We start from the raw sequence: 24,240 nt of genomic DNA, 5'->3' as shown, positions 1-24,240 counted from the left end.
AAGATCAAACACATAACTAGACAAGTCTTAAGGAGTATGAGAATCAGAAAAGAAAAATGTCATAAAACCAAGAGAAGAGAATGCACTATACAGACCATGTATCATAGAAATGTACACCTGAAACCTATATAATCTTATTAACTAATGTCACCCCAATAAATTTAATATACAACAAAAAAGGAAACAGTGGGAAGGTGAATGAAGGTATAAAAAATTCAGAATCTCAGCTGGTGAGAATTGCAAAGTGGATTGAATTTGGACTGAAATTAGTGGCAGCAAGTGTAATGGGGAAAATTATGGAATCATAAAACCTGTATTCATTCCTGTATATAATACATACTTGCTGTGGAAACTTTGGCAAGTAATTTTCCTTCTCTGAGGCTCATAGGGATAATAATGCAGGGTACTTTATATCAAGCAAAATAATGTATTTTAAAGAACCTTTTATCCACAATTTTAATATACAAATGACATAGTTTTTAAAAATATCCTATATAATAAAAACCTAATATGCTAAGTGTCTGGTTGTCCAGTCAGCCATTCAACCAATCAAAGCGTAATGTGCTAATAATATGCTAAGGCAGCTCAACCTCTTGCTATAATGTGCACTGACCAACAGGAGGCAGATGCTCCGACTGGTAGGTTAGCTTGCTACTGGGGTCCTGCCAATCGGGACTGAACAAGACAGGGCTGGACATGCCCTGGAGCCCTCCCACAGTCCCTCCCTGGACCCAATTGATGGTGCACTGGTGGGGTCCCTTGGCCTGGCCTGCACCCTCTTGCAATCCGGGACCTCTTGGGAGATGTCAGAGAGCTGGTTTTGGCCCAATCCCGCAGGCCAGGCTGAGGGACTCCACTGGTGCACAAATTTGTGTACCAGGCCTCTAGTGGTAATATACTTAAAATCCATACTGAGGGAAATAGATCAACCAAAGGACTTGTATGCATGCATATAAGCACACCAATGGACACAAGACACTGGGGCGGTGGGATGAGGACATGAGATAGGGGGTAGGGGAGGCTGGGGGAAGGAAAATGGGGAAAAAACGGAGATATGTGTACTAATATATGTGATACTTTAAACAATAAAAAAAGTCTAGCTAGGATAGAGAAAAATAAAATAAAATAACTTATGATAATCTTGTTAAAACTTTTCTAGGATACCAAGTTAAAAAATGTACTAAAGTAGACCTATTGAGTACAGGGACTTTATCCATCTTGAATACCACATAGAGAATGAACAGAGAAGGGATGAGCTGAACCTTTATCTTAAGGATATATGCATCTTCCTTTTTTTTTTTTTTTTTTTTTAAAGCAAAAATAATGAAATGTTCTATGTGAACTAAATTTCACTGTACTAGTAAATGTTGAACCATTATTATTTTTAAGAAGAAAAATGGTTTAGGTGGTGACAGTGTTGATTCTCTCTGAAATAAGTGTTGGTGTTATTATTTTAAATGAGTTACTGAAAAAAAAAAACTTTCAAATTTAGAGGACTATTATTTTCCCCAAATGGAAAAGAAGGTAAAACCAAATGGTACTATGAACACATAATTCTGAGTAAAACAGGTTAGCAAAATAAATTTGAAGTCATAGATTTCTCACAAATGTGCTACTGGACAGTTTTACTGTTTTGTCAGCTTATTTTTTTCTATCTGTACATTTGAATTGGTGCCAGATCCACCCTAAAAATTAATAGGTGTTTTCAAAGATGGCTGATCTTATCATTATAATTGTTACTTTTAGGACCTCTGGCAATAGTTCTCACATTTAACAAAGTCCATAATCCCCAACATCTACTTTACTGTTCCAAGGTCATGAAACCTTGCTGGAGAAAAAAAAAAAGATTGGCTGATTAAGCTCAATACAAATTCAATTTATCCTAATTTAAGAGACCTTCCTAGCCTTTATGGTCATACTTGCATTTCTCAAATTATCTGTAATTATGGTTAAAATATTTTAATTTTCCTCAATCCTCTATGCTCATGATCCCGCATTTTCCTTATACTTATTGAGAAAACCAAGACAATCTATCCAATGAGATTCACTCATTTTCCTCTCATTATAGAGAAATACATACTCCTCTTCTCCCCACCCCCGCCCGAACTCACTTCTCTATCTGTACCTGGAATCTGAACTCACTTCTCTATCTGTACCTTGAATCCTATTTTCTCATGTTTCTTCCAGACTCTTATCCCAATCGTCCCCATTCTCTGATGCATCTTTAGTCTTCCTTATTAACTGGTTCTTTCCTTCTGCCTACAAATCTCTCATATCTCCAAAATTCTGTTTTCTTCTTTAGCTACTATCTCCTCTCTTCTTCCTTTGACCAATACCATTTTTAGAATAATAATCCTCACTTGCTTCTTGATCTATTCACCCATTAACTTATTACATCTGGATTTTGCCTCCATAGGTATACCAAAAATGCTCTCTCAAATATCACCACTGCTTTCTTAATGGTCAAATTCTATTCTTAAACATCCTCCTCCTTGGCCTTTTTGTCATTTGAGACAGATGATCACCTCCTTTCTGAACTTGCTTCAGTTACTCTGTGTTCACACTCCCTCTGTTCACAGATCTTCTGCCTGTATAAATGGTTCCTTCCTTCTATTCCCTCAAAGTAGGAATTTCTCAAGGTTAAAACCTCAACCTTCTCCATTACCCCTTAGTTATCTCACCCATTCCCACAGCCACAATAATAATAATTTTAAGAGGAATAACCACCATAGTCTCTATCTCAAATGGGACCTTTATCCAAGTCATTTTAACTGTCTGTTGGGCATCTTCTATTCCATGCACCTCAAATGCCACTGGTTCAAACAAATATCAAATCTCCCCCTTTCCCAAACCAGCTTCTTCTCACCTAACTTCTTCATCTTTTTAATTGGCTACCATACTCCCAGTATCTAAAATTGAAAAGGTTACGATCATGTTTGACTGTTCTTCTTTTAACCCCATATCCAATATAAGTTATCAAATCTTGTCAAAACTACTCTCAGAATAACTGTGAAAAATATAACGAGTGATAGATTTGGTGTAAAAAAAAAAAAACCTGAGCAAGTCACACTTATTTAAGCTTTAGTTCCCTCATTAGTAAAATAATACTAATAACAATGTTAATTGTAAAAATGCCTTAAATACCACAATAAATCCTTCTCTGATCCCCCACAAACAAATATGTTATCTCCAACCTTTAAGCTTCAATAAGACTTCATCTGTATTTTTTTCATGGCATCTATCATGCACCTCACCATGTATTTTACATAGCTGTTTGTGGCTATATCTTATTTCCCTTCCTGAGAACAATTGTAAGCTACATTGGTTTGGGAACCATGTCTCATTTCCCTTTTTTATTTGAAGGCTGTACAGTGCCCTCCCCACAGGAGGATCTACACACTGGAAAATTAATGAAACTGAGTAATATCAACAGGACTCTGACTACTTAAAGCAACAAATACTTCTCTGATTTCTGGGCCAAGTTATATACCATAATGCATAAATCCTTTGACTAAAATGACAATAAATGAAGAGTAAAGAAAGTCAGGAACAACCAAAAATAAAACAGCTGAGCAGAATTTGAAGGAAATCATATTGATAAAAGTGGAATGTTATCAGTTTAATTACAGGGAGGATAAGTAAAGATTAGAGAAACTGGGAGGTGAAAGAGGATAAAGTTGCCACTTAGGAGGCTCGGCTTATTATAAATATTGTAATTAAGACAGAATCTATTCCTGGGGAAATTTAAAAGAACAAACAAAAAAGCACACATTTAGATAAATAAAATGCAGAATATATCTAGACAGGATTTTCAAGCTGCTCTGTAAAACCGGTTAGATTATTTTTTGTTTACAAAGCATCAGATTGAAATTTGTTTTATTCCTCAATAATGGAAATAGTTAAAAGCATTAAATTATTATTTTTCTTTAACCCTCTATTGTGTCTTATCACAAAGAAATTATTTGCTTCTTTGTAGTTGAACATAGCCATAATAATAAGCAGGTGCTGTGTTGCAAATAAGTTACACACTTGTGTACATACTTCTAATTTATCTGTGCTTCTGTTTTCTCACCTTTTTAGGATTAAATGGGATAAAATATGTAAATTTCCTAGCAGGGAGTGTACTTCAAATAAATATTAATTCTTCCCTTTCCCCATTAACTAAATAATTTATCCAAAGTCACATAAGAGCCAGTCAGAGAAAGATAAGTATCATATGATCTCACCCATATGTTGGAATATAATGAACAAAATAAACTGATTAACAAAATAGATACAGATACATTGAAGCATGGAACAGACTGATGAATCTCAGAGGGAAGGCAGGGATGAGTGGGTGGGGGGAGAGATTAACCAGGGAACTTATATGCCTATATGCGTAGCCCATGGACACAGACAACAGTGGTGAAGGTGAGGTGCAGGGTGGAAGGGGTCAATGGGGAAAAAAACAAAGGGGACATCTTTAATACTTTCAACAATAAAGATAATTTTTTTTTAAAGTCACATAAGAATTGCTGGCAAAGTGGGTGGAATTCAAATGATTTCATTTTTTAAATCTCTCTGCGGATATATCCTAGGTAAACACAGCAATTCTCACATTATGAAAAAAGCACTATCTGGAATTAATAATTTGAAAGCCAGAGTTATCAAATTAAATATGCATCCTAATATGCAAATTCTCCAGTTTGTGTGCAAGAGAGGCACACTCTCATCTTCCACGCTATCCTTATGGCCTCCTCCCTGACAAAATTTTCAGATTTGTTGCTTAAACATTTGATTCTGCTAAAGAAGGAGCAAGCAGTTCTCTTTTGATATTTACACAAATATATGGAAACTCAAGCAAATACCTGACAATCACCCCCAACACAGAGACTGCATGCTCACAGGTTCACACACACACACACACACACACACACACACACACACACACACACACAAAATAACAGCCTCCCTGGCTAAAGAAACATGAGAAAATGATTTAAAAATAAAGAAGAGGAGAAATTGATACAAATAGAAGGATAGTACATCCTCCTCATGTACCTAGAATAGTACCAAGTGTGTTGACCTAATTTAACCCTTTGCTCACCTCAGCTGAAGCAAGTGATCAAATTTATTTTGTGAAAAAGAGAAGGGTTGTTTCCTACAATAATGGAGATATACAATAAAGAGCAATGCAAAGAACAGCTGTGTTACATACTTTTGTATTTATAACCCAATAGGAGAACCTCTTGTTGCAGCTAAAGAAGGGCCATGTCTGGCTGTATGCGTGCACATGTGTGTGTGTGTGTGTGTGTGTGTGTGTGTGTGGTGTGTTTGAGGAAGGCTTATTACTGAGGGGGGAAAGTGTTCTTAATTTTATCCTCAAAATAGACAGATAACAATATCCTAGCTTGTAAAATATAAGGTCATATGTTTTAGTAGATTATATAATTATGTATTTTCAAGAGCCTATCAATGAGAACAAAAGTTCATACACCATATGCAACAAAGGCATGGGGACACTTTTGAACTTTTGACTTTTCATTTTCTTCTTCCTAACCCATATCTCAATGGCATATTTAAATATACTAAATACTCCAACCCCTGAATTAACAACTGATAGGTATATATATATTTCTTTATTGATTTCAGAGAGGAAGGAAGAGGGAGATAGAAACATCAATGATGAGAGAGAATCATTGATTGGCTGCCTCCTGCACGTCCCCCCACTGGGGATTGAGCCTGCAGCCCAAGCATGTGCCCTTGGCCAGAATCGAACCTGGGATCCTTCATTCCGCAGGCCAATGATCTATCCACTGAGCCAAACTAGCTAGGGAACAACTGATAGCTTTTATATGAAGCTTATGAAAGAACTTTGTCCCTTTTTTCTTTGGTTCAAAGTGCACACAAATCCTTTGTGGCACAAGGGTGTGGCTATAAAGTAGAAAGACTTTATAACCCAATGATTTACTGTATATACTTCTTGGAACTGTTGCAGCTCTGAGTCAGAACGTATGGGCACATGATTGTCTAGAATTATGGCGATTAGGAATTAAATTTATAACCAGAAGAAAGTCCAACAATCTGATTTTAAGGATATGGTAACTGACTCACACTTCTAAGGAATTATAGTTTGGGACAAGATTTTTGTGTGACATGGATTACCTGTTCAGGATTTTGTACTATATATCTCCTAATAGTGGTCTGTGGATATGTAGTGACTTTTACTATTGGAGACTGAAGTTCCTGTGAAGAAAAGATAAAAAAAATGCATATAATTATAGTTATTTAGTGACCTTGGAACCATCAATAATAATAGGGAGCAATTTTCAGAGTAAAAGTTTTAGTCACTTGCATAAATGATGACATCTGACTTAGTGTTGTAGTTAATTTCAGTCTCAAAAACGTGTGTGAAAGCATATGTTTATGTGCTGAGCACTGTGCTAGGTATTTTTATTATACTAATTTCATGGTAAATTCATCACACCTTCTAAATTATATTTTATGAGAGTTTCAAAACATTTCTTTCATTGTAAATGCTTCCACATGATTTGAAAAATATAGCATAATATTTATTAATTATATCTGCTTGGAAAGGACATCGTATTTTTTTTAAAAATGGAAGGAGATGCAAAGAGAAAACTGTGTGTGTGTGTGTGTGTGTATGTGTGTGTGTACTTAAACACTTAAATCTTTAGTGTAGTGGTGGGGAGGGCCATAAATAACATTAAAAAGGAGACAAAACACTAAAACAAAGTAATTTGCAAACTTTTGAAGGAAAAAGTCAATATTATTAATACAATGAGAGTTATTATACCTCAGTAACAAGAAAATCTTCACACTAATAGAAAAATGAGCAAACGGTATTTAATAGAAGAAAAGCAAATGGTTATTAAATAACAAAAAGTATTCAACCAAACTAGGAATCAATAAACATAACAAAAGAACACCGTATTTTAACTGGAGAAATTTTTTAAATAATAATGTTGATAGGATGCAGTAGCAGAAGCACTTTCCTATGGCGAGGGGAAAGATTAAATAATCACATATAGGAAAAATACGTAGCCATCAAAATAACCACCTTGAGTAATAAAAAATTTACATGAAAAAAGCTCACAATATTATATAAGGTTACATGAAAATGAAGTTATAAAACTGCATATATGGCATGATCACAATTTTTTATTTGAATGGAAGGAAACAAAATGCTCAGAGTAATATCTCTGGGTAGGGGAGGAGATCATGAATGAGCTTTATTTTTTTCTTCTTCATATTCTTTTATAGTGCCACAATTCTACAATAAACACATATTTTTATTGTCAGAAATAAAACATATAGTAAACTCAATTTTAAAGCCCTTTTATTATGAAAAATATCAGTGAATGCAATTTTCTGACAGGATTTAAATATAGTGAACAGCACTGTGATTTAAGTGGACTTAATTTTCTGAGGTAATTATATCTTGGTGGTCCCATAGGACTCCATTTTAAATTCAATTATAGCCTTTATCCCACTGTCTTGTGTTTTGTCATGTATGTGACCCATGTTAGTCTGTGAGCTCTTTGAGAATAATGACGGGGTCTAATTCATCTTTGTGCAATATTTGGTACATACTTGGCACTAAGCAAATGTTTACTGAATAAATGCATGACTCTAAATGACCTAGCTCCAGGTTAGGCCAAATTGGGATGAGGTAGGCAAACTTTTCTTTGTTAATCTTTTTAGTTCTACATAATATCACCTTTTCCTTACTTTACCCAAGTTCTAGGGACCAGTTTTTGTCCATCTGTGCCTATACTGTCCAAGTTCACACCCTGAAACCTCGTCTTTCTCTCTTATCCTCAAAATCCCATACACTTTATACTCCCCTACTATGTAGTAACTCAATTTGGATGTTTTATATTTTATGCTCTTGGAATCTACTTTTTGAGATATGGTGACTAGCTCATTAAACACATATTTGTTAATATGGCATTTCATTATTATTATAGTGTCTTTTAAAGGTCTAATGCTTAAGCTCAAGAACAATCTTAAAAATGGGTATTAGGTCATAAATACTAAGGAATCTAGATCCTTGTGTGTCTTTTAAAGCACAAACTTTTGAGAAGGGCTGGTTCTGAACCTATAAGTTATTCTCTCTGAATGTACACTCATAGTACTAACATTCACACAGTTAGGTCCTCAATCAATCCAAGATCTGTGTACTTCTTTTGTACTCAAATCAAGGACTCTTAAAATTATACATAATCACAAGGAGATCCTTGGCTAAAAATAAACTGCACTCAAACTAAAAGCAATCAGATTGAGTAGACAATGAAACTGAAAAATCCCAATTCACAGCAATTATTTCAACACTTGCTTCACATTCCTTGATGGGCTGAACTGATGCTCATATGTGAGAATTCCCTTTCTAGTTTTATGTTCCTGACATTTTTGAATGTGTAAAACCCTATGAGGGTCTAAAGATTGTTTAAACATATGAGCAAGGCTTACATTAAAATAAAATAATAAAATCTAATCTATAAAATCTTTTACCTGCTCAGTAGTTGGGGTCATGTGTAGAGTGCTTGGGGTACAAGTAGATATTTTCAGAGTTGGAGAATGGAGTTCCTGTTGAGAGAAAAAAAGGGGGTTCAGAAATTGTTACTGATCCATGTCATGTGAATGCATTATTTTCTTTATTTTTATGATAACCCAATTTATCAGAAATAAGAATGTTATGCTTTCCTAGATGATGTCTAGCTATCCAAAGAGCACATTGCTGAATTCATTTGTCAACTTTGCATGTAACCTAATAAGAAAATTTCAACAGTGCTTTCATGATAATGTATTCTTCTTGTACTTTTAGGTTGCATTCTTTTTTTTTTAGAACTCTGTTAATATACATCCCAATGTATACTATGTCTGCAGTTAACAATATGCAAAATTTATCAATAAAAAATGTTAAATGTAAAAATTCTCAAACCAATATAGGAAACTCCCTTTGCAAACTCAACTAAGACTACTCCCCTTAGATTCCTTCTAGCTGAGCCTTAATTATGATTTATTTGGTCTGCTTCTGGTTTAATTTCAAAGAGTAGGTTCTGATGTTTAAAAAGGATCCATGGAAGTGGAGAATATGATTTTAATAATGAGTAGATAAAAGTTATTCTATTGATTATATCAACATTCTTGATATTTCTCAAATCAGCAAGGATGAATAGCTTTCTTAATATACAAAGAGTTGATAGTATGACTTAATCTCTTCATATATTACTATAATTTACAACCAATTGACACAACTCCAGGATACATTCCTATAATGGTAAAAGTATTTTTTAGAACAAGGAGGCTATTGAATATCAGAATATGGACTTACAGAGGAAATACTGACAGAATCATATGGAAGTACAATAATATTAGGTGTGACATGCTGTTCTTAAAACAGATCTATGCGTTTACTCAATCTGCCAAATGTTCTGCACACCGTGGTTTTTCTTTTTCTTTTCTTTTGGTTCAACCTGTAACATTTTCATTCTCCCTCTCCCTGCTATATCAAGACCAATAATGCAAGCTTAATGTTACAAAGAAGCCTTTGAATGTGTCCCCAGATTTCCTGTTGGTTGCTGAGGAAACTGCTTTAAAAGGCAGAAAATTTAAGATAACAGACCAAGCTGGTACATGTTCTTCAGTTTGGGAGAATGGTTACAAATACAACTAAGTTCAGGTGGGTTTGGCTCTCAGATCTAATAGAAGCAGCTTCTGAGAGATAGGGGGCAAAGAGGGTGCTTTTTAGTTATGCAAATAGTACATGGACACATTCTAATATAAAATTGTATACAGATCTTCCTCCATGAAGTCAAAGACCTTCCCTTAACCATGCTCCCTGCGTCCAAATCCCTTACCCAAAAGTAACCATCATTGTCAGGTGTATGTTTACATAAATATATATATATATATTTGTTGCATTTATTAATTTATTATTCTGTAACATTAAGCAAACAATATCTCTTGTATTATAGATTAAATATGTCTCAATTCATTATTTTAAGTTAATATGTAATGTTCTATAATGTTTGTTTGTTACCTTATTTATCAAAATTTAAATTATTTCTGGGTTTTCTCTATACTGCAATGAGCATTCTTGTGCAGTGTGATTATTTCTCTTAAATCCCACAAAGAAGTGGTATTGCTGGGGCACAGAATATGTGTGTTATTTGTTTTAACAGATACTGCCCAATTCAGTTCCCAAATGGCTATACTCATACACATCCACTAGCAATGCATAAAACTATTCATGTCTGGAGGATGCTTTTCCGCAACTCTTAGGTTTTTTTGGCCAGGGCTACTAATACTAGGATCACTTCAAGAAGACAGTTTGTGGACACTTCCTGACACCTGGTATGAGGTCTATAAATGGTAGTTATTTCCCTCTCTTTTTAACCAACTCAAATCTGATGACATCAGCACATTAAACAGAACAAAACTTACTGGCCAAGTGGGCTAGCTTTTAAGATAAAAGAGTGTGCTGTGAAGTTTTATAAATTTTCAGAAATTAACACAAGTAGGCCTACACACAACAAACCCCACATACACATCTCTATCAATATTCATATCTATATCTATCTACTAGTGTATATCATAGCTTTAGGACATTTATTTATCATAGTATAGGCAGGGTTACTTTATTCATATGCTAAGTTAGTAAATATTTGAAAGGGGAATTGGTACATTTGCACAAAGACTAGTCTGATCCTAAAATAAAATATCCAAATTTATTATATTTAGAAAGCTGACATATTAATTCTATAGATTGTAACTTAATTATTTTGTGTCTGTTATTAGAATTGATCTAGGCAAATATGGCTTGCAATCCTCATAAAAAAAGGACAAATGGGATAGCTTCAAAAAGTAAAATATTAAGGTGGTAGATTGATATGCATCAAAGAACATTAAGACATATGATGCTGACCAGTGTGAAAAATTGTAACAGTATTAGGCTGATTATAAGGTGGAAAAGCAATCTGAATATAAAGTTTATTAATTCCAGAAAGACTTGCTAAAGAAAATTCTTTTCCCTGGAAATCTACAGAATTAGGTATGATGGTCTGAGTAAATGTCCAAAATGAACATTATCTTGATAATGGAAGGCACTTCAGTGGTATCTAGCTCTAGGTAGAATTGCAGCAAGTCATCCCTCAAATAACTATTGTCCATTCTATAGGAATTGATAAAAATGTGAATGAAGAGGATGCCTTAGTTTTAAAAGCACCCCAGGAATAGGAGTTTAACTCTCCCTCTTGATAACGTGTATCAGTGTGTTTAATTTTAAGTGTCCCTGATCTGTATATAGCTTACCTAAATCCTTTATGTTGAAATCATTAAATTAAAAAAATAGTTACATATTTTGTTCTTATGCTTTCTGTGACAGCCTCTGGGGTGCCTTTTATTTAATTAACAAAATAATTAAAATTTGGGGAAGGGGTGAGTGGTGATTACTATCATAATATAGTGGAAAGAGACCTATACATGGAGTCAGGAGCCCTGGGTTCTACTTCTAGTTATACTACTAGCTAATTGTGTGATATCAAACAACTCACATCATCTCCCGGAGCTTCAGTTTCCTCGTGTGAGAAATGGTATGTAGGTGTGTGCTAGTGTGGATTAGAGGATCTTAAACTCTCCTTTATATTTCTAATATTCTGTGAAGATAGATAATTCCCAATGTATTTTTCCATAGAGACAAAACAATTTCAAATCCTTTAAACTAGTCAGTCTTTTCTTTTGATGATGATGATAACTAACACCTATTAAAAGCTTTCTGTGACAAATATGTTACACAGATTATCTTTTTTTAAAATATGTTTTTATTGATTTCAGAGAGGAAGGGAAAGGGAGAGATAGAAACAATGATGAGAGAGAATCATTGACCTGCTGCCTCCTGGAAGCCCCTCAATGGGGTTCGAGCCCGCAACCTGGGCATGTGCCCTTGACCAGAATCAAACCCGGGACCCTTCAGTCCACAGGCCAACACTCTATCCACTGAGCCAAACCAGCTAGGGCTACCCAGATTATCTTAATATTCAAAACAACCCCATGAGGAGGATACTACTATACCCTTATTATACATATGAATAAAGTTAGATAGAGATTGTTTAAGTAACCAGGTGAAGAGCACACTGTTAATACTAAGATGCTGGAGCTGAAACTCAAGTACCATGACTCCAGAACTAACACTCTTAATTATTATACTTTGCCACATATATAGCATATGTCATTTTATGTTCTGCTTTTCAAGTTATATAACATAATTCTACTGTTAAATTTGACTAGTGCTTATAATAGGGGGGGTAGATATTTGTCCTTTTTATTATTTACTGTCAAATGCAACTTTTGGGTGCCTGAAAACAAGAGAGCCACCTAAAAGTGACTGTGTGAGAGAATGATTCTGATTAAATATTTTAACTTATACAAATCCAATAGATTTTATAAACTGTGCCATATATTTATAGCATGTACTCTGAAGCCTCTAAACTAAAAAAAAAATGTACTAAGTACTCATATTACTTAAGTCCTTCAATTTTTCAGTAAGGCCCTACTTTTTTTTTAATCAAATATTCGGCATAGCATTCAGTTATTTATTCCTGTGCCTCAGATTTGCTAAACACATAAATATTGTCTTGTTGGCAACTTTTTTTTGGTAGAGGTATAGTGAAAAATAATTTTGTTTGTAATTGGGTGGGCTCAGCTTTAGTATAAAATTCAGGTCTTCTTTTCCCATACTGCCTAAAGTAATGATTTTCAGCTTTGAAAAGTTGTAGCATCCCTCTTCCTCCTTTTGCTCCTCTGCCTCCTCCTCCTCCTCCTCCTCTTCCTCCTCCTCCTCCTTCTCCTTGTATAAACTACATATGGAATTACTAATTCTAAGATCAAAGTGGATTGAAAACAGTCTGCTTTTGGGGATAATTTCATTATGTCACTCGAGATAATTGTCCATACCTTGATATACCCTAAATCACTAGTCACAATACTATCTTTATTCTGTTTGCTAAAACAGCTATGTTTTTCAGAGTTAGAAAATCATATGAAATGGAAATGGAGCAAGTTTCCCTGTTATTTACCTCAGTGAGAGAGCTTTTGAGTAGCTCAGTGCAGTGGAGAAATAAAGGAAAACAGAAGCTGGAGAGGTGTTATTTTCCTTCACAGCTTAAAAACGTAGCACACGCTCCTTTAAAATATTAAAAACAGCACATACTCTAAATGCCATGATTATTTCAGGGTAAGACCATAAAATCAGATCAGAAACTATTTTTGTCCTCTAATATATTTTTTTATACTTCCTACCCTAATAATGGAACATTGGTGTGGAAAAAAATATACAGTAAGGGTAATCATCAAATGATTTGCTGAAATGAATAAATATAAACTTGTTTAAACTGAAAATACTTTAGTAAGGTTAAGTGAGATAGCTGATACAGTAGAAATATCAAGAGCTAGTTTCTAAACTCAGGGCATTCATTAACTAGCTGGTATAACTTGGAAAATTTATTTTGAGCTATTTGAGCCTTGATTCCTTTATTTGCCCAAGGCAAATAACATACAATGCGTGTTTTTATTTGTATACTGTACAATTTGTACAGTAGCTGTAATAATGCTTTTTTCTACCTAATATTTGGAGTTATAGTGAGTAAAAATGTATATAAAAGAATTTTGAAAAATAAAACATACCATCTATTTATATAAGGCATTATTTTTACTGGATTGGTTACATTTGCAACAAAGTTATTTGTTCAATATTTCTTACGTAATGGTATTGAAAGAGATATAAAAGAACTATAAAGAACTTACTATGGAAGGTCTGAGAGCTAAGAGATAGTTTTCTAGAGAACTATTCTTAGATGTAACTACGTTTGTGAAGATTTTAAAATAATTGTATGCAGGAACCTATGCATCAAGCTGAAGCCTGTGTTAGAAGAGAAATGGGTAGGTAATATGTTTGAGAACAAAAATATTTCCTTTGAAAGTTCTAAATGTATTTTGGTGTGTGGACAAGTTCTGGACAGTATTAGTAGTTTTTATGAGGGAATTTTGGAGCACATAACTAAACCAATTACAGGATAACTGAGTTAAGATTCAATAAATAAAAACACTTCACTTAGACAGAATTTCAATAGCAGGGGAGGTAGAGGGACTGTCTTTATAAGCAAATTAATTACACCTTCAAGCTAATTTGTTTACAGGAAGTATCACAGCAAATCCCAAGGGAGATCAGAATCACTAACCCTTTAAAGCATTGATAAAATAAGTAATCATAAATATTTGTCCATAGGGAAAATATAAATAAAAAATAAACAAGTCAAATCCAAATGCTTAAAGGAACACAAGAACCAGAATAGAATACTAATTGACTTTTAAATAGCTCCTTATGTTTAATGTGTTGTTTACTTTTATAAAGAGACAATTTGTGTCCTACTATCCATTTTCAGTTCAAAAATAGGGAATTGAAGAGTGAAACCCACAAATAATCCTTGTCATATATCTTTATTAAAGCCAGTGCTGATAGCCACATTCATACATTTTTGCAAGCCTTAATCACAAAGAGAGGGTGCGAGCGAGGAAAGGAGGGGTACAAGCAGAGAGGGAGAATTTCCATTCTATTCTTCCAAACATTTATTTTGATTTGTGTTTGTGTTTTGATTTTTAAAAAATATCAACAGAAATTATAATACTTGATATAAGTACATATAGTTAAATGATTAAAAGTGATACTCGCTTTAAAATGGAGACCACACCTGGAATAAATTTGGAAGTGGAGTATTGCATTGAGGAGAGGGTGAGAAGATTCAGGGTTGGAGAAGATAACTTAAAGTAAACAGCTTTCCAGATGGATTTTGAGGGATAGGTAGAATTCCAGCAGAAATATGAGGGAAGGGTGAATGTTGCCAGAGCAAGGGATTGAATGAACAAAGTGGGGTGGGTAGGAAGGAAGCAAAATCATCAGTTTATTTATGAAACTGAGAGTAGTATAGTGTATCTGGAACATCAGGTAGGAGGAGTTGGGTACTGTGAGAGAAGAGTGTAAAAATAGGATGGGACTATCCTAAGAATGTCCTTTAACATCAAGGTAAGGAGTTTGAATCTAACTTTGGAACTTGATCATCAAAGATTTTTTTTTGCGGGGGGGTGGGGTGGGGTGCGGGGGGAGGGGGACCAGGTGAATCACTGTGCCTAGATAAGGAAACAGTGACACAGCCTGTAAGCCAAAGCTTTATTTTATAGTCAGATCACACAAAGCAAAACAAGAACAAGATGTTTACAATGTTCTTGCGAGTTTCAAATCTGCTTCTTTCCTGTTGTTGCCACTATCTGAACTCTATCAAGCTTTGTTTTGGCAGCACTTGCTGCACCACCACCACCCCTCTTCTGCCCCCCTCCTCCCCCCGCCCCCCTGCACAGCCCACATTGCTTAGCTACCTAGGACTGCAGGTTTGGACTATAAGGTCAAGCTTACAACCATAGCCTTTCGGCTATAATTGCGCTGGGAGGGCTTTGCCCTCCAAGCTGGGACTTGTATGTGGCTTTGCCACAAGTCAGCCTGAGGCTTGATCCTGTCTGAACGCTGTAGCCGCTCTCCACAGTCCATATTATCTTTCTTATGTCATGGCCTGATCATAAAGGAGAGAGGGATCAAGTTTCATTTTCATTGAAGACAAAATTTTTAAATTTTATCAAATATTTTTAAAAGATTCTGAATTACAAACCAAATGCCATTACTGAGATCATAATTTTTACAATAAGGTACAAGCCAATTTTACTTCTTCATATTATTTCTATTAAAGTGCTGCCAAAGCATTTATGAGATTTAAGTAACTAAATTCAATCACATTATTATCCAGTGGTAGAGCCTTGTATATTTTTATACAAAATAATCAATAAAATGTATGAGAATAATATAAAAATCCTGAACAGCAAAAATAATATCTGCCTTCTTGGTAAATAACATAATATTTTAAAAGAATTGAAATGTTCTTTTACATTATTTATGCCCAACCTTATGTCCCAAAAGATTTTAAGTGATTTATAATTGGAGCACCTATAAGAAAATGATTCTGAAGTATAAATAGGAATCAGATATTGGAGACTGTATAACATAAATAAAAGTCAAATGTGTAGATGAGGAATACACAGTATACTGTTGTGGTTACAAGTACATGTCTGCAGCTAGACTGTTAGATTTAAATCCTAGTTCTACTATACAGTAGTTGTATGAACTTGAGCAAGTCACATAACTTCTCTGTGCCTTGATTACCTGATCTTTTAAAAATGATTATGATATTTGAACTTTTACTGAAGTTTAAAAATTCAATAGGTTAAGGGAGATAGGCAGTTTCAGAGAGACTATGAAACACAGTTCATAGTCCCAAAAGAAAGGAAGATGAATTTTTAGGAGGGGATATTTTTAATCTTATACCTCTTTTTAACCATTTTCTCTGTCAAAAAGTGAGGTTCTGGGGAAAATTCACAGACAGATAAAAGATATATGCATACATACGTAAAAATCTTTCATTCAAGTTCTTTTTTATTGAAGGTTTATTAAGTTAATTCTTCCTCTACTGAAATAGTCACGCTATACTTATACTTTGAGAATTTGTGCCTTCATTTTTAGTTTCATTCCTATGTGCCCACTATAGCTGATTATGTAAATTGGCAGCACTTTGATCACACATTTGTACTACCATGAATTTCTTTGAATGTGATGATCTTAGAGGCATTTTTAAATTTAAATGAACAGCTTGAATATATAGATCTGCCATGTCCAGTAGACTTTTCTGTAATTTTCTTTAACGGTACTGTCCAACTAGCCATATGTGGTTGTTGAGCACTCAAAATGTAGCTAGTGCCACTGAGGAACTGAATACTATTCAAATTTATTTGATGATAATTAATTTAAATATAAATAGTCACATTCTACCCTATTGGAAATCCAATTCTACAGAAAACATTAGGTAAGAGGCAGACTGCAAGCAAGCTTTCATGCTCAGTGTCACTACGATTTAAAAAGGAAAAAAGAAAAAAAAAAACAGATGAAAAAACTCTATTTCAAATATTGAGGTTCAAGTTCTAATACTTTTAAGAGTATGAGAACTTCCAAATTACTCTTTCTAAAGGATATTTATGCCAGTAAATATTATAAATACATTCCTACTGTTATAATCTTTTGATAATATACCATGAATTTTAGAAAATTGCTTTAATGCTTTTCCTTATTAGTCTTTCTTAGCTAGTATAGCCCTAATAAGCTTTTCAAGCATATATGTTTGCCTCATCTTTCCAGTGTGAAAGGAACTCTTACTTTATAGTCTAGTCATTAAGTTTATTAACTTATTTTGTCTGTGCAGGTAGGGGCTTTTTTGGATACATTTTATAAGATAATACCAATGGAAAAAATTGAGTGCCAACTCTATGCCAGTCATTGTGTTGGACATTTTCACATGTTATCTTATTCAATATTCACTACATCTCTGAAGGAAGGTATTATTGTCCTCACCTTACAAATGAGGACACTAGGCCCTGAGAAGTCAAGTAATTTATTCTAGCTAATGCAGCATTAACACTTACTATGTGTCAGGGCACTGTGCTGCATGTTATTCACCATACATTATTGCATTTGCCTCTAACAACAAAACTATGAATTAGATATTAATTCCCCATATTATAGATGGGGCAACTGAAGCATATAGCTAGCAAGCCCTCAAATCAGGAATTAAACCCCAAAAATTTAAAACCTAAGCTTACACTCCTAGCTATTACACTAGAGAGTGTCATAGTTCGCTTCTACCAAAGACACCACTGAACATTTATTATCTGCAGCTCTCCAGAGACACATGTGGAGACATATTTCACATAGATTCACTTGTATGGGCATTTTCTACACACAATGTTATCTGTGAATGATCTGTAATCTCTGCAAAATATGAACCTCTTCAGTAAATAACTTTTGGTTTTCATTTTCCTATTGATAGCTCTGATCTAAGAGTTCAAGACCTTGGTGCAATAGATGCAGGAGAGATGGTGAGACGGCTGGGAATGAGAATTAGGTAAGAAACAGAGGAAATTACATACATAGTGCAGGACTTTGTTCTCTAAATATTTGGAAGCTTATTGAAATGAACATGGAACTTTTTCATGTTGTCTAATTTAAATTTTAAAACTTTACTTGAAGACTAGTAAATAATATAATGTTCCAAGAAAAAAGTCATGGGAGCCTTGTGGATGCTACCATCAGTCCCTAAGGACTGAGAATCACTGAAAGTAATAATGGGAACATCCTAGGCTGAATAGTTTCCAAATAGGCAATATGTTTAAAAACCACCTGACATTTATGCTGACAAAATTTGCCAAGGTAAACTTCCATTTGAATAAATTCCCTGAATAGTATGGGAGATGTTTTGTTAGAACCTTTCAAAGCCAGTGATGTGGTTAAACACCTGCCTTAGGTTATTGTTGAGATGTTATTCTGAACTTTGTACAGGAAGAAACTTGTAAATTACAATGATCTGTCTGTAGATGAAACAAACACTTCCTTAATTAAAGTCTGTGATTCTGTTCTCATGTAAAGAAAGCAATAGAAATTACTAGAATGTACTAGTAATAGAACTACTTCCCATCATTTCTTTCCTCCAACAGTAATTCTCATTTAAGAGACTCATTCCAGGATAATTTCTCTTCTTTTCCTACAGGAAACTAGGAGAGAAAATACAGTATACAGTCTCTTTGCAGTACATGCTTTTTGTCTTTAAAAAAAATGAGAAGTATATATGCTCCACTGGAAGTCAAAAAAGTATCGCTATTGAAATAGCTTCTGGTATGAAGAAAGTTAGCTCAAATAGACTAGTTTAGAAAGGTTTTTACTTTTAAATGGGGTTTAAAAGCATGACAAATCTCCCAGTTGTTTTACCATGAATTATCAAGAAAATAAATTTGGATCAAGACAATTAAAGGACAAGTTCACCCCCCTTCCCCTTGTCTCAAGTGCCCCACCTTCACACACACACACACACACACAGACACACACAGACACACACACACACACACACACACACACACACACACACACAAACAGCTTATGTGTGAGTGCCATTGACCAAAAACAGGCCCAGAAATTTATCAGACCTCCCTTAAAAGGCAAAGAAAACTGGCATGGACAATTTCATCCAACAATTAGGTACACTCATGATTTTTATAGCTTAATTTAATTGTAAACACAAAGGGGATGACCAAGGCTGAAAATGTGTGCCTCTGTATCCTATGACCTCATTCCTTTTTCAGGCAACCTACTTCCCTGAACAATCATTCACTTTAGTGACCACACCTTTGAACAAACCACGCCCTTGAACAACAATTTATCAAAGCAACATGTCCCTCCCCACAGAACAGGAAAAATTTCTGATAGAGTATAGAAATCCCAGCACAATAAGGGAGCTATCCACAATAGTTGTAACAAAAGAAAAGGGAAAAAATAATATAACAAAAATAAGCCCAGCTGAATAATTACTGAGAGCAGAGACCATTTATAAACACCCGTTCTCCCCTGGGCCATTCTCTAGAGATGAATTTGCAAGTTTCAAATTCAAAAGAATGGTAACCCATATAACATATACATTAAGAGGTTCCTTCTTTCACCCAAACTTGGTGTATTCAATAAGATGATTGATGGCCAAAACACAAAATAATATTTAAAAATGAAATATAGATATATGGGATACCTAAAGTCTAGGTCCTATATATCTGTTTGTAATATGGCCTCTCCCTAGATGAGCAAATGGTATTTATCCCGATAATAACAGTATTTTCTACATAATAGACATTTAATAAATGTCTGTTCAATGAATAACTAGTATTAAAATATATTTTCATCTATTTCTCTCTCACACCACAGAGCTCCTCTGAATACATGGAAAATACCTTGAACTTCATGAAAAATTAAATTAATGGAATGGAAAAATACATGTCTAGTGAGTAATTAACATCAATGCTACTCATTTGAGACAGTATGTAATTTTGAGTTGTGATGGTAGATTAATATTTAAGCTTTTAAAAAGGTTGAGCCATGAAGTTTTTTTCTTTTGTTTCATGTAATTTTTTAGAAATACAGTTATTCACAGTATCATATTTGATTTAAATACATCTATGGACTTTATTGCACTCGTGTTTGATTTTACTTGTTCATATAAATAAACCTGATAATTTAATTCTACCATCAATTTTGAATATTTCACCAGTAACTGGTTTCTATATTAAAATTTCTCTGAGGAACACTCTATCAGACAAAATAATAACCAAGAGAATCATAAAATATAGCTGATCAATTATTGGCAAGAAAGGAAGCAACATTATATCTGGATAAATTGAAAATACATTAACATCTATAAACATCATTTTAGTGCACAAGAAGGCTATAGAGGAAAAACATATACTAAAAAGCCAGATATAGAAAATACTAAAGTGCTGCAAAAAATCATTTGGTTAAAACTAAAATTAAAAATATAAGCTAAAATTAAAATTCAGGAAGCAAAGCAGAGTAGCATCAATTTTGGTTTCTCAAAAAGAACATATTTTACTACTGGCAATTATATATTTTTAAAAATCATATGAATTCTCTTAATATCATCTAAACACCAAAATGCTAAAAATAAAGTAAAAGTTTAATTGAATTTATGATGACCAACCATTTCCCTAGACTCTCGATTCCAATAATTACAGACTGTTGTTGTTCCTTGTGATTAAGCTCCCTAGGTGACATGGTCACAAATTCTAACATCAGAATAATTGCCACATAGCAACTCAAAATGTCTCTGAAACATAGCATATTAAGAAGAGACTATTAAAACATAAAACAAACAAAAAAGAATTTTGAATAATATGTACTGCTTGCGTGTGCTTGCCATAATTCATAACAAAGGTATCACCACATCTTACCCAGCCATATCTTAACCATTTTGTTAGCATGAAGGTAATTTCAGATCAAATTGAGGTTCTTTACACAATGCCACCCTTCCAATAAATAAGGAGAAAAAAATAAAATAGAAAAGCTTCCTAGTCACATTCTTTGTGGCAACTATCTAAAAGTTTTTTGAAAAATTATATTTTAGTGGAGTTGTTAATCCCCTTTGATATCTAACTCAATTTTAAATATTTTGGTCAAATTTTCTCTTTTCTTGTTTCACTAAGGGAATGAAGCTACTTTTTTTTTTTTTTTTTTTTACTTTAGCACATATCTAGAATTTCACCTCAACCATTTTCATCCAGCCCTTACTTTTCTTTCCTTTCAATTGCAAATAATTTCAGACTTTACAAAAACTTCCATTCCAATCTCTTATCCTAGTTTCTGTGGCCATATTTTTGGTCCCTAAGGTTCTTTATAGAGCCCCCTATGGAGAACTACATTTCTGGATGAAGATAGTCTCCTAAAGATCACTTAAACAAATATCAGATAAAAAAAAGGAAAGTCTTGTAAAAAACTAGGCCAGCTTGGTCCTAGGATTATTACAAAGGTAAGTTGAACTAAAGAGCATACAATAAAATGTATTCCTAAAGTATTTATGATTTGCCAAATTTCAGCTTTTCACTTTTTATCTATTTATCTTGCTTTTTCTAGCAATTTGACAAGAAAAGACATTAATTGTGTAAATAACTATGACAGGTAGGGTGGTTTTAGCATTCTTATGATAATGGTAACTGTTGTCTTTGACCTCATTGTTTTGGGGCTACTTAAAAACACAGGTGACACCCACTTAGTTGTTAATCAGCATCTAATATAGATTACTGGAATGCACATTTGCATTATTATCACTTATACACACTATTATTTTTAACCTTTTTATTTTTCTGCCCTTTGAATTCAACATAGGTGGAGTTTTTTTCAACTAAGAAATTACTAACAGTAGATCATGGGTTTTTCTTCATATTTTTCCCTCAAATTAAACTAGGGGTAAAAGAAAAGAGTAAGACTGTAGCCCCTGTAGTTGTTGAGTTATCTATATTTTCTCTAAAATTATTTAAAAATAGTTTTATTATATACTTGAGAAATATTGCTTTATATCTGACTTTAAATTGGTCCCAGGATTATTACAAAGGTAAGTTGAACTAAAGAACATATCATAAAATGTATTCCCAAAATTTTGTAGTCAATATTTATGATTTGCCAAATTTCAGCTTTTTAATTTTTATCTATTCATCTTGCTTTTTCTAGCAATTTGACAAGAAATTGAGGTTTTAAAGAAAATAATTCATATTATTCCAGATTGGTATGATAATGCAACATAGGATAATATCCCAGTGGTTGTATTCTTTTATCTCTCTTTCTTTTTGAGCTCTTTACAGTACAAATTGTATCTTGAAAACATAATTTCAGTTTGGACAGAAGTTTCCAGAAAGTTTAAAAACATGAAAATTCAATGTAAAGAAGGTCAAAGAATTAAACATAGAGCTGTTAATTTTATATAGTCTTGCAATGTTCCTGTACATTCATTAGTATGATTATTAGTACAGATCTTGATGCTGAAATAACCCCTTTACAAACACATTTAAATTTTAAAGGGTGTCTTAGAGTTCCACTCTTTTTAGCTTTCAGATAAACAATTGCTTACATCTCACCTTCCTTAATCCTATATCCACTCTTTCAATACTCTTTTACCAATATTCATAAATTATTCACCTTAGCTGTGCAAGAGCCATGTGTCATTTCCAGAATATGAAACACATATGGCAATTCAAATAGGGATTTGTGCCTGTCATTTATCCTAGAACAGCATACTATTTGCTGAACACAAATATTTGCTTGTCACACTATACATGCCATTGACCCTGAGCCATCATATTTGATACAAAAAATCTATTTATTTCTGATATGAAGTGAATCAACAAAAACATATTCTATAAAAATTATCACATTCAAGTTGAGGATTGCTTTGTGGTAGGAGCAAAAAGACTACCTCAGATCAGATATTCCAATCAAATGCAACAAAAAGTGAGCCAACCTATGCTCTAGTTAAATTATGAAAATTACAGGAACTGGTTACAAACAACCATAGGCATGAGTAAATGAAAGAACAGCCAAGAGATGAAATTTTGACTTACTGTACATTGAATATGTAGCTGTATTCCACTGAGAGATAACATTCTTTATAACAGAGGCAGAGAAACAGAAAGAAAAGAAGTGACAAAGGACTGGTATGCATGCATATGAGCATACCCAATGGGCACAGATGGGGTGGGGGTGAGGGAATGTTCTGGGGGTTGAGGGCAGCCGGGGAGAGATCAATAGGGGGAAAAGGAGACTTATGTAATACATTAAACAATGAACTTAAATTTAAAAAAAGAAATGAGATTCAAGATTTCCCCTCTCTATTAGCCTGACATAGCTCTTTGTGGTACCTGGGAATGGTCGCTCCAAACCAAATTTTGGTAGGAGGAGGAAGATTTGAGAGGGGAGAGCACTTCCCGGGAGCCAATGGGATCCAAGGCTTGAACCACCTTATTCATGGGTCCACTGTAGGTCCTCACTCGCTCATACACTACTTTTTCTGGAGGCTGCTGGGCTTGACTTGATTGATGGTAGCAGTGGTAATGCTGGGGCTGGCACTGCAGCACCTCTGGGAGTTGCTGAATCCCACAGCTGCTGCTGTTCATCTCATTCCAATAGCTTGAACTCATCATCTTCTTGGTGGTCAGTAAGGTACACACCAGATGCTCTCCCTAAGGAACAAACAGAGAAAAGGAGAGAGACAGAGAGATCATGAAAGGAAAAGATAGGAAGGCAGACAGGCAGGTACATGTACAAGCCTTTTACCAACCACCTCTGTCTATAGTGGTGCCAGGGGGAAATGAGAGTTACCTGAGCAGCAGCAGGAGCAGGTCTAGCAGCTGTAGAGGAGGCAGCAAAGTATTTGAACACTAATGGAAAGTGGAGCCACCCTGTGAGATTGCTCCAGGAAATGGTACTGACACGCCTCTGATGGGCGTATTCACCAGACAGGTTAACCTGCCAGGAGAGGCCCTGCATTGCCATGGAGATAGCTACAAGGCTGCCCAGTAGATAAGGGAATCTGGAAAGAGCAGAAATGTGGAATTTTAGGGCTGAAGCCAGAGCTTCCAAGTCCACGGACGGGCTTGGAAATTCACTTTAACTGTAAATAGGCAGACAAAGACATGCCCATGCCAAAAGTTATTAGAGAACAAAAAGTCACAAACATGACACTGAAGTGGCTTTGACCTGGTTCT

The 24,240-nt window shown here is 34.4% G+C and overlaps 1 protein-coding gene across 1 annotated transcript in view; it reads right to left on the bottom strand.

Moving 5' to 3' along the window:
- The window catches only part of POF1B (POF1B actin binding protein), a gene marked incomplete at both ends in the record, with an annotated part of 75,402 nt that extends 51,726 nt beyond the window's left edge, over positions 1–23,676 (bottom strand). The window contains 3 exons of the mRNA XM_080652699.1: positions 6,145–6,225; positions 8,515–8,589; positions 23,395–23,676. Coding sequence (XP_080508825.1) covers positions 6,145–6,225; positions 8,515–8,589; positions 23,395–23,676 — 438 coding nt within the window. The remainder of the gene's footprint in view (positions 1–6,144; positions 6,226–8,514; positions 8,590–23,394) is intronic.
- Positions 23,677–24,240: the final 564 nt, after the last annotated feature.

This window comes from Plecotus auritus, assembly GCF_963455305.1.
Source record: "Plecotus auritus genome assembly, chromosome: X".
Classification (NCBI taxonomy): domain Eukaryota; kingdom Metazoa; phylum Chordata; class Mammalia; order Chiroptera; family Vespertilionidae; genus Plecotus; species Plecotus auritus.
Note: the sequence above shows the minus strand (reverse complement) of the source record. Positions and strands in the feature narration are given on the sequence as shown.